Source organism: Oryctolagus cuniculus, chromosome 11 (assembly GCF_964237555.1).
Source record: "Oryctolagus cuniculus chromosome 11, mOryCun1.1, whole genome shotgun sequence".
Lineage (NCBI taxonomy): Eukaryota > Metazoa > Chordata > Mammalia > Lagomorpha > Leporidae > Oryctolagus > Oryctolagus cuniculus.
This window is the reverse complement of record NC_091442.1, coordinates 96,748,670-96,764,424: the sequence shown is the minus strand read 5'-3', so window position 1 is coordinate 96,764,424 and position 15,755 is coordinate 96,748,670. Positions and strand designations below refer to the sequence as shown.

The 15,755-nt window shown below is 42.0% G+C and overlaps 1 protein-coding gene across 3 annotated transcripts in view; it reads right to left on the bottom strand.

Annotated features, from left to right (window-relative positions):
* Positions 1-15,755, bottom strand: part of CRADD (CASP2 and RIPK1 domain containing adaptor with death domain) — a 256,993-nt gene that overhangs the window by 89,874 nt on the left and 151,364 nt on the right. Inside the window, exon 4 of one of the 3 annotated variants that reach the window (XM_070052697.1) lies at positions 6,120-6,446. The exons of the other annotated variants lie outside the window; for them this stretch is intronic. Coding sequence (XP_069908798.1) covers positions 6,317-6,446 — 130 coding nt within the window. The 3' untranslated portion in view covers positions 6,120-6,316. Of the gene's footprint in view, positions 1-6,119; positions 6,447-15,755 lie in introns of those variants that run through there. 3 annotated transcript variants of the gene reach the window in all.

Below are 15,755 nucleotides of genomic sequence, written 5' to 3'. Positions count from 1 at the left end.
ACAATCCTAAAGAATGAAAACAGAGCTAGAAGGCACCAAAATACCAGACCTCAAGACATACTACAGGGCAGCTATAATCAAAACAGCCTGGTACTGGCACAAAAACAGACATGTAGACATATAGAACAGAATAGAAACTCCAGAAACTAATCCACACATCTACAACCAACTTATCTTTGACAAAGGAGCTAAAATCAACCCATGGAGCCAAGAGAGTCTCTTCAACAAAAGGTACTGGGAAAACTGGATCTCCACATGTGGAAGCATGAAACAAGACCCCTACCTCACACCTTACACAAAAACCCACTCAAAATGGATCAGAGACCTAAATCTATGACATGATACCATTTAATTACTAGAGAACCATAAGACATTGGTATAGGGAAGAACTTCTTGGAAAAGATCTCAGAAGCACAGACAATAAAAGCCAAAATTATAAAGCTGGATTACATTCACACTGAGAAGCTTTTGTACCACAGAAGAAACACTCAGCAAACTGAGGAGGCAACCGATAGAATGGGAGAAAATATTTGCAAACTATGAAACTGACAAAGGATTAGCTTCCAGAATCTATAAAGAGCTCAAGAAACTAAACAACCACAAAACAAACCAGCTAGTCAAGAAATGGGCTAAGGACCTGAACAGACATTTTCCAAGAGAGGAAATTCAAATGGTCAACAGACACATGAAAAAATGCTTAGGATCGCTAGTCATCAGGGAAATGCAAATCAAAACCAAACGAGGTTTCCCCTTGCCTCCTTTAGAATGGCCCTCGTACAGAAATCAAAACACAACAAATGCTGGTGAGAACCTGGGGAGAAAGGTAGAAATTGCTGGTAGGAATGTAAACTTGTACAGCCACCATGGAATACAATCTGGAGACAGCTCAGAAAGCTAAATATAGACCTATCATATGACCCAACCATCCCACTCCTGGGAATTTATCCAAAGGAAATGAAATCAGCATATGAAAGAGTGACCTATACCCCCATGTTCATCTCAACGCAATTTACAATAGCTAAGATATGGGATCAACCCAGATGTCCATCAAATGAAGACTGGATAAAGTATGGTATCTATGGAATACTACATAGCAGAAAAAAAAAAAGAAAGAAAGAAAAAAAAGAAAAGAAATCCTTTCATTTGCAAGAAAATGGATGCAACTGGAAACCATTATACTTACTGAAATAAGCCAGTCACAAAAAGACAAATGCCATATGGTCTCTCTGATCTATGGTAACTAACACAGTACCTAAAATGTAATCTATAGGAGTGAAACTGATACTTTGAAATGGGATGATTTTGAACAGCTCTTGCCCTGACTGTCGAGGAGCAATATTTTTGTTTGTTTTGTTGGTTGGTTTTGTTTTTTTCTTCATACTAATAAGTGAACTCTCTACTTATAGTGTAGGGTTAATTTTATGAGTATAAAAAGTAACTGAAAAATTGATCTCTATAAAAAAAAAGAATGGGAAAGGAAGAGGGAGGAGAGGGAGGAGGAAGAAAGACAGGAGTTTGGGGTGGGGGGAAAGAATCATCATGTTCCCAAATCTGTATATATTAAATGCATGAAGTTGTAGTCCTTAAACAAAAATTTTTAAAAAGTCTCTAGAAATTTATAATATCTGTCTTTTCTCTGAAATATACTTTCCTAGAGTCACTATCTAGTTATGCCAAACTTCCCTTTCTTTTGTAGTTACCAAATGATGCTACTGTACTCCCTCCCAAGGTTTTAGTCAACTCTGCCTCAATCAACAGTTTTTCTTGTTGGTTACAACTATGTATACTTTCTTTTTCTTTCTTTCTTTCTTTCTTTCTTTCTTTCTTTCTTTCTTTCTTTCTTTCTTTCTTTTTTTTTTCAATGATTAAAAATTATTTAATATTAAAAAATTAATGTCATTCACAATAATAACAGACACAAAGAGAAAAAGAACTACATGATCATCTCAATAGATGCATAATACTATTTGAAAAAATTTAGAATCTCTTTACGATAAAATTTCAAGCACATACATAACATCTAAGATAATCTGTAGTCAGTAGCATACCATATTTAAAGGTGAAATATCTAATGCCCTTTTCTAAAGAGTAGAACTACTAAAGCAAGGATATCTGTTCTTTCCACTTTTATTCAACATTGTACTGGGAGTTTCTTTTTTTTTTTTTTTTTTTTTTTTTTTTTTTTTTTTTTTTTGACAGGCAGAGTGGTCAGTGAGAGAGAGAGAGACAGAGAGAAAGGTCTTCCTTTTGCCGCTGGTTCACCCTCCAATGGCCGCCACAGCTGGCACACTGCAGCCGGCGCACCACACCGATCCAAAGCCAGGAGCCAGGTGCTTCTCCTGGTCTCCCATGAGGGTGCAGGGGCCAAGGACCTAGGCCATCCTCCACTGCACTCCCTGGCCACAGCAGAGAGCTGGACAGGAAGAGAAGCAACCGGGACAGAATCCAGCGCCCCGACCAGGATTAGAACCCGGGGTGCCAGTGCCACAAGCAGAGGATTAGTCTATTGAGCCTTGGCGCCAGCCAGAATACACTTTCATCTTGTTTCTTCCTCAATCTGTGGTCTTAAAAAAGAAATATGACAAAAAGGCTTTTGCTTTTCTATGGATTGAAATTTCTAGTGAACACTGAAGAGCCAATGACTTGGCTCACTGCAATTCTGATATTTAGTTGAATCTAAGCACGTGTAGTAAAATAAAACAACAGACTCTTACTAACCTATAATAATTGTTTAGGTATAATTAAAATGTTTAGGCTTCAGGGCCAGCATTGTTGTTTGCAGGTTAAGCCGCTGCCAGAGATGCCAGCATCCCATATCAGAGCACCAGTTGAAGTCCAGATTGCTCCACTTCTAATCTAGCTCCTTGCTAATGTACCTGGAAAAGTTGCAGATGTTCCAAGTACTTGGGCTCCTGTCACCCACATGGAAGACTCTGATGGAGTTCTACGATCCTGGTTTTGGTCTAACTCAGCCCTGGCCATTGTAGCCATTTGGGCAGTGACCCATTGGATGGAAAATCACCTTCTTTCTCTCCTTCTCCCCCTCTTTCTGTCTCTCCTTCTCCCTCTCTGCCACTCTGTTTTCAAATAAATTAACTTTTTTTTTTAAGTTCTAGGCATCACTGACAAGAGAAAAGGCTGTGCTTTGACCATTCCATTAACAATGTCTAAGGGGGGTGGCAAAGGATGAAAGACTATTGTCTCCACCCAGCAAGTGGTGAAAACACCTCACTCTGATATTCTTCAGTCCTCCTGTGAACTTCACAGCTACTTCCAGAAACCTGACACAAGAGCACAAAAAGGAATGTCAAGGACAAGCCATAACTGATTATCTTCAAAATGTATTTAAGAGAGGTAAACCAAAACCAAACAAAATCCCTGTTTGGCTGCACGTAGTGGTTAAGTTTTGGCAAAAGAGTCAGAAATTTAAAAAAAGACAATTTTTCATAATCTTGCAGTTTACTTCGTCAGAATTTTATTCTTCAATTATTGAAAGAGAAGAAATTGTATGAGAAACTAACTTCATTTCAACAATCAGTGAGACAAAACTCAAGTTGTCCCTAAAGCCTACACAATGTGCAAATTCTAAGTGAAACCTCTGCTAAATGTACCTAAGCTTACTGACTTCCTACTCAGCCCATGCCTTCAAGTAAGAAGAGCAGCAAATATAAAAACATCTACCAGTTGACACTGAACCACTGCACATGTGCCAGAATCACCCTGTTCCTCTCTAACACATAGAATCACGGGACAAATTTTTCTCTCTTTGCAAAGACTCACTGTGTTCTAATATCTATGGTATAATTCGTAATGAAGTTTTTGGAGAATAAAACATATCCAGGCAGTGACAAAAAGGACTTCTTCCTGGTCCTAATAATTTTGTGATTAGGTCAACAGTGAACCTATAGGTGCTATCCTCAACTTCTAAATTATTGGTAAACCAGCAGTTATCACCTAAAACAATTAATATTTGAAATAGAACCGTGGAGACCCCAGTTCTCTAAAGCTACAAATTGTGGACCTGGAAGTAATTAAGACGATGTGGGTGTTATGGTTTGAGCTCATCTATGCTACAGAGCTATGGTGATGGAAAACAAGGAGAAGCAAAACGCATGTTCAAAAAGCCACAATCACAAAGAAAATGGGTTTGGGCACAAAGATGTGTTGATTTTCCTTTAGCACTCAAGTGCATGCTGCAAGATTACCCCTTGTTCTCCTGAGCTAGATTTCATTCATCAGCACAAGTCAGAGGCCACTTAAAATCCTAACTTCCTTTTCAACCTTCTCATGAGAGTTACTAGCAAACACTTTCCAAGAAGAAATCACACTTCCACTAAGTAGAGAAAGCTTAATTGCTGAATTTAAAACTGCCTGTTTGCGGTTCTTCACAAAGGACAGCCTCTTCTTCCTTTGTGACCCCACGTCTTCCTCCTTTTTTCCTTGACTCAGCAGCTGAGCTCAGCTTCCTCTCCCTGACCTTCCTTTTCCAAAGGCTGGAGCGCAGCAGGCGTTTCTAGGTCAGCAAAGGAAACTATTACCGCCTTTCAGGAGAACAGTACCCTCTGTGTATTCGAAGGACTGCACAAGAACAAGCAGTCAGTAATTCAGCGTGCTACCCTCGATTCTGACCCTGACTCGGGCATGGCCTTAGCTGCCTCTGTTCTGCTAGGGGTTGAAATCTCCCAGCAGCCACCCGGCTGTGGCTGGCTGTCATCAGCCACCGGAACACCTGGCTCAGCACAGGCGCACGAATGGGTCCCTTGTGCTGGCAGTAACACTGTGATGCTGCCCGTGCCACAGCCTGTGATGGCCACACTCCGCCCTGCCCAACCACTCCCATGCATTCTGCCACCACTTTTTTCCCCCCACAGGCAGAGTTAGACAGTGAGAGACAGAGAGAAAGGTCTTCCTTCCGTTGGTTCACCCCCCAAATGGATGCTACAGCCAGTGCGCTGCACCGATCTGAAGCCAGGAGCCAGGTGCTTATCCTGGTCGCCCATGTGGGTGCAGGGCCCAAGCACTTGGGTCATCCTCCACTGCCTTCCCGGGCCACAGCAGAGAGCTGGCCTGGAAGGGGGGCAACCGGGACAGAATCCGGCACCCTGACCAGGACTAGAACCCAGGGTGTCGGCGCCGCAGGCAGAGGATTAGCCTAGTGAGCCACGGCGCCAGCCTACTTTTTTTTTTAAATAGCTTTATTGACATGAGATCCACACATCATAAAATTCACTCATCGAAAGTGTGCAATTCAATGGTTTTTAATATATTCACAGAGTTGCACAACCATTAACACAATCTAATTTTGGAACATTTCCATCATCCCCAAAAGAAATGTCGTACCCAATCACAGTCACTCCCCAAATTCCCACCCTACCCTCACCCTCAGCCCTAAGCAACCGCTAATCTACTCTTTCTCTCTACAGCTTTCCCTATCCTAGGCAGATTTCATAGAAATATATGTGGTGCTTTATGACTGGTTGCTTTTACTTATTACAATGCGGGTTCACCCAGACTATAGTTTTCATGGCCAAACAATATTCTATTGTGTGTACCACCTTTTGTTTCTGCATCTGACAGCTGACAAACTTTGGGCTGTGCCCACGTTTTGGTGGTTATGAGTCACACCGCTGTGTACAAGGTTGTGCGTTGAACACATCTTTTCATGTCTCTTGGACACAACTTATTTTTAGCAGCATCTCTTTGTCTCTGCTTCTGTGGCCTTATGTCCAGGATCCTCTTTAAAAGGAAAAATACTTGGGAAACAGTCATCGACATACAGATAGAAAGAAAGTAGGCACAGCCTTTCCGGAGGACAATCCCTGAATGGCTACCCAAGTTTTCAACACATGGACTCTAATCTACGAATTTCCTTGCAAATCGCTACAAATCACCCCTTTACAAGCTTGCAGATGCCCACAAGGATGTTCTATGCAGCACAGTGGGTAACAAATAACAAAGATGAAAGAAATAAAGATTGTTCAATGAGATCATGGAAGAGCAGTACAGTAAATTCTAATTCTGCTGATTTAAAAAAAAAAAGGGTGGGGGCAGAACTCTGACACTACAGTGCTATCAGAAGCCCATATAATAAATGTACATATCAAATTAGTCCTGATACATTTTTTTAAAAGATTTATTTTATTTATTTGAAAGACAGAGTTACATAGAGAGGAGGGACAGAGAGAGGTCTCCCATCCATCAGTTCACTCCCCAGATGGCCGCAAAGGCCGGAGCTGCGCCAATCCGAAGCCAGGAGCCAGGAGCTTTTTCTGGGTCTCCCACACAGGTGCAGGGGCCCAAGGACTTGGGCCATCTTCTACTGCTTTCCCAGGCCATAGCAGAGAGCTGGATTGGAAGAGGAGCAGCCGGGACTAGAACCAGCGCCAATATGGGATGCCAGTGCTTCAGGCCAGGGCATTAACCCGCTGCACCACAATGCCTGCCACCTGAGATACATATTTAAAAATGAGAATAAAAGATTTGGGAGAAAGAGACAATTGCTTTGCATTTTACACCCTTCTTGTACAACTCTGTTTTACTACAGGAATTTGAAATCTATACATACTTTTTTTTTTTAATTACAAATATTCTTTCCAGGAGTTCACAAAGTGATGAGTAAGTTATGGGAAGGTGCAAGGAAAAGAAGGCCACAGAGAGCAGAGACATACCAAAGAGAAGCTGGGGGTACTGAGAATCAAATGGCTCTGGCTTCACCATTTCCTTGGAGATCATGATTTCAACCTCCAAACTGCACCAGAGGATTCTCAGAGAGATAGTTAGGCACCATGGGAGAAGGACACACATGAGATAAGTAGGGTTCAAAGCCAAGTTCTGCCACTTACTTACCTCTCCACCAGATTGCAGGATAACTAATTACTCCTTCACCATTAGTAAGAACCATACCTCAGATGCCTGCTCCCAAGCATCAACCTTGCAAAACTAAGCTCTAAACAGACACCTTTCTGTAAACCAAGACTCCAGCCACGTGTGCACATCATCGGCCATGCCTGTGTGTACTCTTCACATCCATTCTTAGTGTATGTATTCCATGCATCTAACACTCATCTCAACACATTATTAAGGGTCTGTACTTTACAAAAAGGGTGTAAAGTCCAGAAGAAGGGATGAAATCCAAAATTTGCTGGCTCATAAGAAAATATTTGTTGATGATAATTGACCTGTGTTCCAAGATTATTTTGTACAATTAGTTACTGGTTAAAAACAAAACAAAACAAAAAATGGTAAAATGATAGATGGTAAATTTGAGCATAAAATGTTAGCACAGGAGCCAATGCTGTGGGGTAGTGAGTAAGACACTGCCTGCAGTGCCAGCATCCCATATGGGCACTGGTTCAAGTCTCAGCTGCTCCACTTCTGATCCAGCTTTCTTCTATGGCCTGGGAAAGCAGTAAAAGATGATCCAAGAGATTGGACCCCTGCACCCACATGGGAACCCCAGAGGAAGCTCCTGGTTCTTGGCTCCTGGCTTTGGATTGGCTCAGCTCCAACTGTTGCGGCCATCTCGGAAGTGAACCAATAGATGGATAACCTTCCTCTCTGTGTCTCTCCCTCTCTCTCTATAGCTCTGCCGCTCAAGCAAATAAATAAATCTTTAAAAAAAAATGTTAGCACAGGAGACTTGGGAGTAGTTTTATTTTATTTTTCATTTTTCTCAATGTACACCCCCACCAGTCAAGATTATCAATATCAATTACATAAATGCAAGTATATGTATTTCAAGGCAGATCAAATTCTCAACAAACTGAAACCCATTCTTTGAGACACAGTTCAAATGGTCCCTTCCTCCACAGAGCTTCCCTCACTCCCTCTCCCTCCAGTCCTTAGCAGCTGTTGCTTCCACTCTCATTATGTAGTGATTATTGCTCAAATATTTGACTCCATTACGCTGTGAACACTGCTGTCTTAATGACTGCTGCATCCACATTGCCTTGCATAATTAGTTACACGTAAAGAAAAGTGCTTAAACACGTGAGTGAGTGAAGATTAATTCTCTCAGAACAAAGTACTGAGAAGCTGTGCAGCCTCTGGCCCCTGGTGGTTTCTATTCTGCTATCATAAAACACCAAGCCCCTCCACCTCCCGAAAAATTAAGGCTCCCTATAATGAACAGAACAGTATATTTTATTTTATTTTATTTTTAAGATTTATTTATTTATTTGAAAGTCAGAGTTACACAGAGAAGGAGAGGCAGAGAGAGAGAGGTCTTCCATCCTCTGGTTTACTCCTCAATTGGCCGCAATGGCCGGAGCTGCGCCAATCCAGGAGCCAGGAACTTCTTCCAAGTCTCCCACTTGGATGCAGGGGCCCAAGGACTTGAGCCATCTTCTGCTAGCCCAGGCCATAGCAGAGAGCTGGATCACAAGAGGAGCAGCCAGGACTAGAACCAGCGCCCATATGGGATTCCAGCACTGCAGGCAGCAACTTTACCCGCTATGCCACAGTGCAACCCCAGAACAGTGTATTTTAAAAACTCAACTTTGTATTTCAAAAAGCAAGAGAAATCCTGTGGGTAGCAAACAATGAATGATGTTTCCAATAAGGAGACACAGAATAAATAGCATTGGGAAGAAGTGAGTTCAGTTTTGGTCCTGCCACCAAATTACTGGAAGACCTTGTAGTGGTCACTAAATTCTCCAGGGCCCTCACAGGCCTCCTCTACAAAAAGAGACCACAAATCTTGATCACTTCTATTTGCTATAACACTGCAGGAATGCATGAAAAGGAAGTCATTGTGTTCTTTCTTTCATTTACTCAACAAGGACTACTGGGTGCTCCTCCTGGAGGATTACTATGTATTCACCAGCCAAACCCATTTTATTTGCCTCTCTAGACACATACTTCCCAGATGCACTTGAAGGTAGATGCCACCATGGAACTGACTTCTGGTTAATGGGAGTGGATGTGATGTGCCCCAACTCCAACTTGATCCATAAAGTGTCCTGTGCAGTCCACCATGCTCCCCCTCTTTCCTTTCCTGCCAGCCAGAGATAGATGATCCTGTGGAGGATTCCAAGGCCTCAGGGATTGGCAAGGCCACTAGATGAAAGAAATCTGGGACCCTGAATGTCTACATGGAACAGAGCTGTCCCTCCCTCCAGCAGGAAGATAACCTAAGTTAAACCATTGAGATTCGGGCCTACTACATGAAATAGCCTATCTCACTTACATAGGGCTTTATATACACTATCACGTTTAAGCCTCCTAACCATGCAGGTGCATATTACTGTTCATGTTTTACTGAGGAGGAAAGGGAAGTAAACTTGCTCAATGTCTCACAGGCAACATTTGAACTTGTTGATCTCTAACACCAAAGTTCATCACCCTTACTCTGTCACTATCACTACCAAAGCTCTTCTACACCTGCCTCCTTGCTCCTAGGCACCTTTCCTTATCACCTACAGGAACTGTTCCTATGTAACTATGGAAACTTGTCTCCAAGAAGCAAGTCAGCGCAAGTGTGGTAAGCAGGTCTACCTAGAAAACCAGAGGCAAGAGAAGCTCAGAACTAGGCTTTGCTGTAATTGAGTCTGGTCCTGGATCTGACTCAGTCTGTGAGAAGCGGAAGATCAAAGCCATCACTAAGATCAGATCATGAGAAATAGTAATAACATGCTTTAGGAATAATCAGTAGATGACTACATCATTTTAATGTTCCCTTAAGAGTCAATCTAACATCATTAAGAGTGACATTTAAATGCTAATTGAAAATGCAGTGTTCCCATGATCCAGACCAGTATTTGCATGTTAATTAATTCTGGGCATAAGAACAGTTTGCAGTATGAGATGTCAGGAGGAGAAAGAGTCCCTTTGCAGAGGAAGATAAAAGGCTACAGCAGAAACATGATTAAATTACCTGGCTTCAAGAGTTCCACAAAGAAGTTATCCTTTGCAAGGCAAATTATTGTCCCCTCCTTTGTGAGAACTACATTTTAATGAAAGGACCAAAATACAGATTTCCAACTTCAATTCTTTTTAAAGCAGTGCCCTCATCACAGATCAAATGACTTTCATCAGAACCATGGCTAACGAGCTCATGAAGACTGTCAATGTGGTAGACAGCAGCCTCTCCCCACCCCCGAAGCCAATAAACCACACACACACTGGCGCTAAGAACATAACTTGATTTAGGGGGAAAAAAATCTTTTTCAAAGAGTCTTGCAAATTAGTGCAAATGCACAAGCCACAGACCCAGAATGAAGTCTGTTAGGCTGAATATCTACAAATTGGGTTATCTGGAAAGGTGATAATTTTAATAAAGTATACAGTTAACTTGCTACATTTTTACCATACATTAGCATTATTATTTATACTGTACAACTTTTACTGTTTGCAATACTTTTTGTCCTACTTATTTCATTTTAGCCTGATAAGATGAATGAGTACAAACGTACCCACTATATAGATGAGAAATTAAGGCTCAGAGAGACTATTTGGTTGAATCAGGACTGCAAAAAGAGAGTGGTGAGATTGTCTAAAATTCAGTCTTCTCAATCTAATTTCAATGTTCTTCCTATTCTACTTTCTTTCTTATATTTTTATTTAGTTTCTGATAGCTTGTGCTATGGAGAACATTACTGCTGTGATATTGCTAAGCATGGGAAGGACCTGACTAACAACCAGAATTTGAATAGGCTAAACAGGGTTTTCTTTGTTCTTCCATAAAGCCCCACTCCAGTTACAAAAGTATGCTGCTCAACTTAGACTTACACTTCGTAGTATCAGTGACAAAGGCTTATTGTCTCTGATATACAAACAGCACTTTCTCACGAATAAGAAAAAACCCTGAGCAAAAGCCCTAGACTGGGGCCAGCACTGTGGCGTGGCGGGTAAAGCTGCTGGCTGCAGTGCCAGCGTCCCATATGGGCACCAGTTCGAGTCCCGGCTGCTCCACTTCCAATCCAGTCCCCTGCTAATGCTCCTGGGAAGGCAGCAAAGGATGGCCCAAATCCTTGGGCCCCTGCACCCACATGGGAGACCCAGAAAAAGTTCCTGGCTCCTGGCTTAAGATCAGCCCAGCTCTAGGTGTTGGGGCCATCTGTGTCTGCCTCTCCGTAACTCTGCCTTTCAAATAAATAAATAAATATTTTTTAAAAAAGCCACAGACAGGCTATTCACAAAAACTACAAAGGAGAGCAAATGTTGTGGTCACCACCTGCGATGCTGGCATCTCATGTGAGCACCAGTTCCAGTCCCTGCTGCTCCACTTCCAATCCAGCTCCCTGCTACTGTGCCTGGGAAAGCAGTGAAAGATGGTCTGAGAGCCTGGGCCCTGCCACCAAGGTGGGAGACTTCGGCCTGCCCCAACCCCAGCCATTGCAGCCATTTGGGGAGTGAACCAGAGGATGGAAGATCTCTCCCTGTATATCTCTCCTTCTCTGTGTAACTCTGACTTTGAAATAAACAAATAAATCTTTTTTTAAAGAAAGCAATAAACGTTCAAATGAAAACTTGTTTAATAACACAAGTAACAAAAATTCAAATTGAAAGTACAAGTTATTTTTTCCTATCAAATCAGAAAATAATTTTCAAAATTACAAATCTACAGGTTCACTCTGGGTGAAAGTTGAAAATGATACAACTGCAGAGGAAGCTGAAGGAACATCGATAGGACAGAGAAATTCTAGCTTCTGGAGTTCCTTCCATGGAGAGGGAAAGCTTCTAAAAATGTATATATGTGAACATTCATGATCACACTGTTTATAACAGTGAAATAAAATAGAAACAGCCTAAGTTGACAAGATCAAGAGATTAAATAAATTTTGATATGTTGCCCATAAAATATTCTGTAGTTACAGATAAAAAAATCGTCAATGATTAAAATTTTAAAAATTTAATTGAATTAAAGAATATGCAAATAATTGGAAAGACACTTTATGTGCAGGAACTAAAAGGCTTAACATTGCAAAAGACATTTTGTAGATTTGATTGTCAAAGAGACTGATTGCCGGCACCACGGCTCACTAGGCTAATCCTCCGCCTGCGGCGCCGGCACACCGGGTTCTAGTCCCGGTTGGGGCACCGGATTCTGTCCCGGTTGCCCCTCTTCCAGGCCAGCTCTCTGCTGTGGCCAGGGAGTGCAGTGGAGGATGGCCCAAGTACTTGGGCCCTGCACCCCATGGGAGACCAGGAGAAGTACCTGGCTCCTGCCATCGGATCAGCGCGGTGTGCCGGCGCAGCGCACCGGCCGCAGCGGCCATTGGAGGGTAAACCAACGGCAAAGGAAGACCTTTCTCTCTGTCTCTCTCTCTCACTGTCCACTCTGCCTGTCAAAAAAAAAAAAAAAAAAGTGACTGATCTACAGATTCAAAACAATCTCAGTCAAAATCTGTGCAAGTCTCTGGGTATGACTCTCTATGTATTTGTGGAAACTGACCAGCTGGTTCTAAGCTTCATTTGAAAATACGAAGGGTCCAGAACAACCAGAAATCTTCAGGAATTGGTAAAAGGAAGATCTGATCTTCAGTTTATTTCCCTATCATAATCAAATCATGCATTAGCAAAAGGAAAATACACTAATGGAAGAGAACAGAGAAGAAAGAATTGGACCCATCCATATATGCATGCCTGACTTATGAAAAAGGTGGCACTGCAGAGCAATGAGGAATGAACTGTCTTTTTGAAAAATGTTGGCTGATCAACAAGATACCAATGTGGAGTAAAATAAAACTTAACCCTAACTTCTCAACTATACATAAAGATTAATTCCATGCAATTTACAGGTCTAAATGTGAAAGGTAAAACAAAAACAGTGATAGATAACAACATAAAAGATATCCTCATGACCCTGGGGATAAACAGAGATTTCCTAAACAGGACCCAAAAAGCACTAATGATATAAAGACTGTAAAATTGAGTAACATTAAAACAGGAAACCTCCATTAACCCTATTAAGAGTTCAATACAGGCAAGCCACAGAGTGGGAGAATACATTCCTAACACAAATCACCAACAAAGGAACTTTAATCTAGACTATATAAAGTACAAATAAATAAGAAACATTCTGACAATTCTATGGAGAAGTAAACAGGAGACTTAAACAAGCACTTCAACTCCCCTCTCCCCAGAGATATCCAATGGCCAATAAAGAAATAAAAAATTGTTCAGCCATATTAGCTCTCAGGAAAACACAAATTAAAAAACCACATGCTACTGTAAGTGCCTAACAAATGGGATAAAATCAATAACTAACAAGAACTGCCAAAGACACGGAGCAACAGTAACTCATATATATTGATCATAAGGTGGCAAATGAGTAAAACCACTTTAGCAGTGCCATATCCGCTAGAGTTGAACATACACATAACCTATGATGCATCAGTTCCATTCTTAGGTGCATAAACAACTTTAAAATCTGTACAAGTGCAAGATAGGCTAAAATACATGTACAAGAATGTTCACAGCAACATCTGTTATAATAGTCCGAAACCACAAACACCACCAAGGGCAAACAACAGCAGAATGGGTAAATATTGTTCTTGCAATGCAATAATATACAGCAATGACAATGAAGGAACAAAAAAAATGTTTTAAAAACCAGGACGAATCTCACAAATGTTGAATAAAGATCAAACAAAACCAAAAAACTATATACATTTCATTTACACGTTGCACAAACACAGATATTATAATGGTAGATCCAAAAGAGCCACTTTTCTGGTAGAAAGGAAGAGGCCATAGGTATAGAGGCCTCTGCAGATACTTCCAAGGGCTCTTTATGGGGCCGGCGCTGTGGTGCAGTGGGTTAACACCCTGGCCTGAAGTGCCAGCATCCTTTGTGGGCACCGGTTCAAGACTTGGCTGTTCCACTTCTGATCCAGCTTTCTGGATCAGAAAGTGGAAGATGGCCCAAAGTGCTTGGGCCCCTGTACTCGCATGGGAGATCTGGAAGAAGCTCCTAGCTCCTGGCTTCGGATTGGTGCAGCTCCAGCTGTTGCGGCAACTGGGGAGTGAACCATTGGATGGAAGACCTCTCTCTCTCTCTCTCTCTGCCTCTCCTCTCTGTTAACTTCGACTTTCAAATAAATAAATAAATCTTAAAAAAAGGGGGGGGGGGGCTCTGCTGGTGCCGTGGTTCAATAGGCTAATCCTCCGCCTGCGGCGCCTGCACACCGGTTCTAGTCCCAGTCAAGGCGCCGGATTCTGTCCCGGTCGCTCCTCTTCCTGTCCAGCTCTCTGCTGTGGCCCAGGAGTGCAGTGGAGGATGGCCCAAGTCCTTGGGCCCTGCACTCGCATGGGAGACCAGGAGAAGTACCTGGCTCCTGGCTTTGGATCAGCGCAGTGTGCCGGCTGCAGCGCGCCGGCCACAGCGGCCATTGGAGGTGGTGAATCAACGGCAGAAGGAAGACCTTTCTCTCTGTCTCTCTCACTGTCCACTCTGCCTGTCAAAAATTAAAAAGGGGGCTCTTTATATAGGTGGGGGTTACATGGATGTGCTTACTTTGTGATCAATCACTGAGCTACAGACTAAGGTTTTGTGCACTTTTCTGCATGTGTGCTGTTATGCCATAAAATATTTTAATCTATATTTATTGGCTCAGAAATATGCCCATGTGTATTAAATGGGAAAAGCTGATTAGCAAATTATATAATTCTGTTTTGAGATATACAGAGAAGCACTCTTATCTAAAGCATTTGGGACCTTTAGTTAATTGCACGATTTCAAAAGCTAGTGAAAGTGTGTGTAAAAAGCAACCAACACTTGGAGCCGGCGCCGTGGCTCAATAGGCTAATCCTCCGCCTGCGGCGCCGGCACACCGGGTTCTAGTCCTGGTCGGGGCACCGGATTCTGTCCCGGTTGCCCCTCTTCCAATCCAGCTCTCTGCTGTGGCCCAGGAGTGCAGTGGAGGATGGCCCAAGTCGTTGGGTCCTGCACCCCATGGGAAACCAGGAGAAGCACCTGGCTCCTGTCTTCGGATCAGCGCGGTGCGCCGGTTGCAGCGCGCCGGCAGTGGCAGGCATTGGAGGGTGAATCAACAGCAAAAGGAAGACCTTTCTTTCTCTCTCTCTCTCTCTCTCTCTCTCACTGTCCACTCTGCCTGTCAAAAAAAAAATTAAATTAAAAAAAAAGAAAAAGCAACCAACACTTGTTGCCTAAAGCATGCTATGCTCCCTAATCCCAAACACTTGAGTATCTGCTGGGTAGCGTTCCACATCACCTTCCCTGCACACATCAATTCCATAATCCATCTTCCCTATTTTAAGAACAAAAACTTAAACTCACTTGTGAAGTGAGCGAAACGCGGAATCCCTCATGACTTTGAGCACTATTTTTCACTCTTTCACAGGTATTCCACCCACTATGAATTACAGACCAATTGTTTGAGAGAGTCATCTATCATGTTTTGCTAAAGCATTCAAGCTCATTTTTGTGAAGACATCAACCTAACTTTTACACTCACAATTCATTAGTTTATGCAATATTTAATTGGATAACATAATTATATATTTAATTGGCATAAAAATGACTATGAAAAATAAATAAATGGCTCTTAGTAAGCATACACTCTGGATGTACTAATGAAAAATTTGCTAGCAGAATATGCGTGCATTTAGCCTCAAGAGTGTCCTAATGTATATTCTTAATTCTTTGAATACAAAATACAGAAGCGAAAACTACAAAATGTTGATACTGGTTTATCTTATTTGAAGGGGTTGCTGGTGAAATTTAATTTGACTTTCTTGTGTGTATCTCTTCAGAAGACTTGTATTGATTGTATTTTTAAAAAATTCACCTT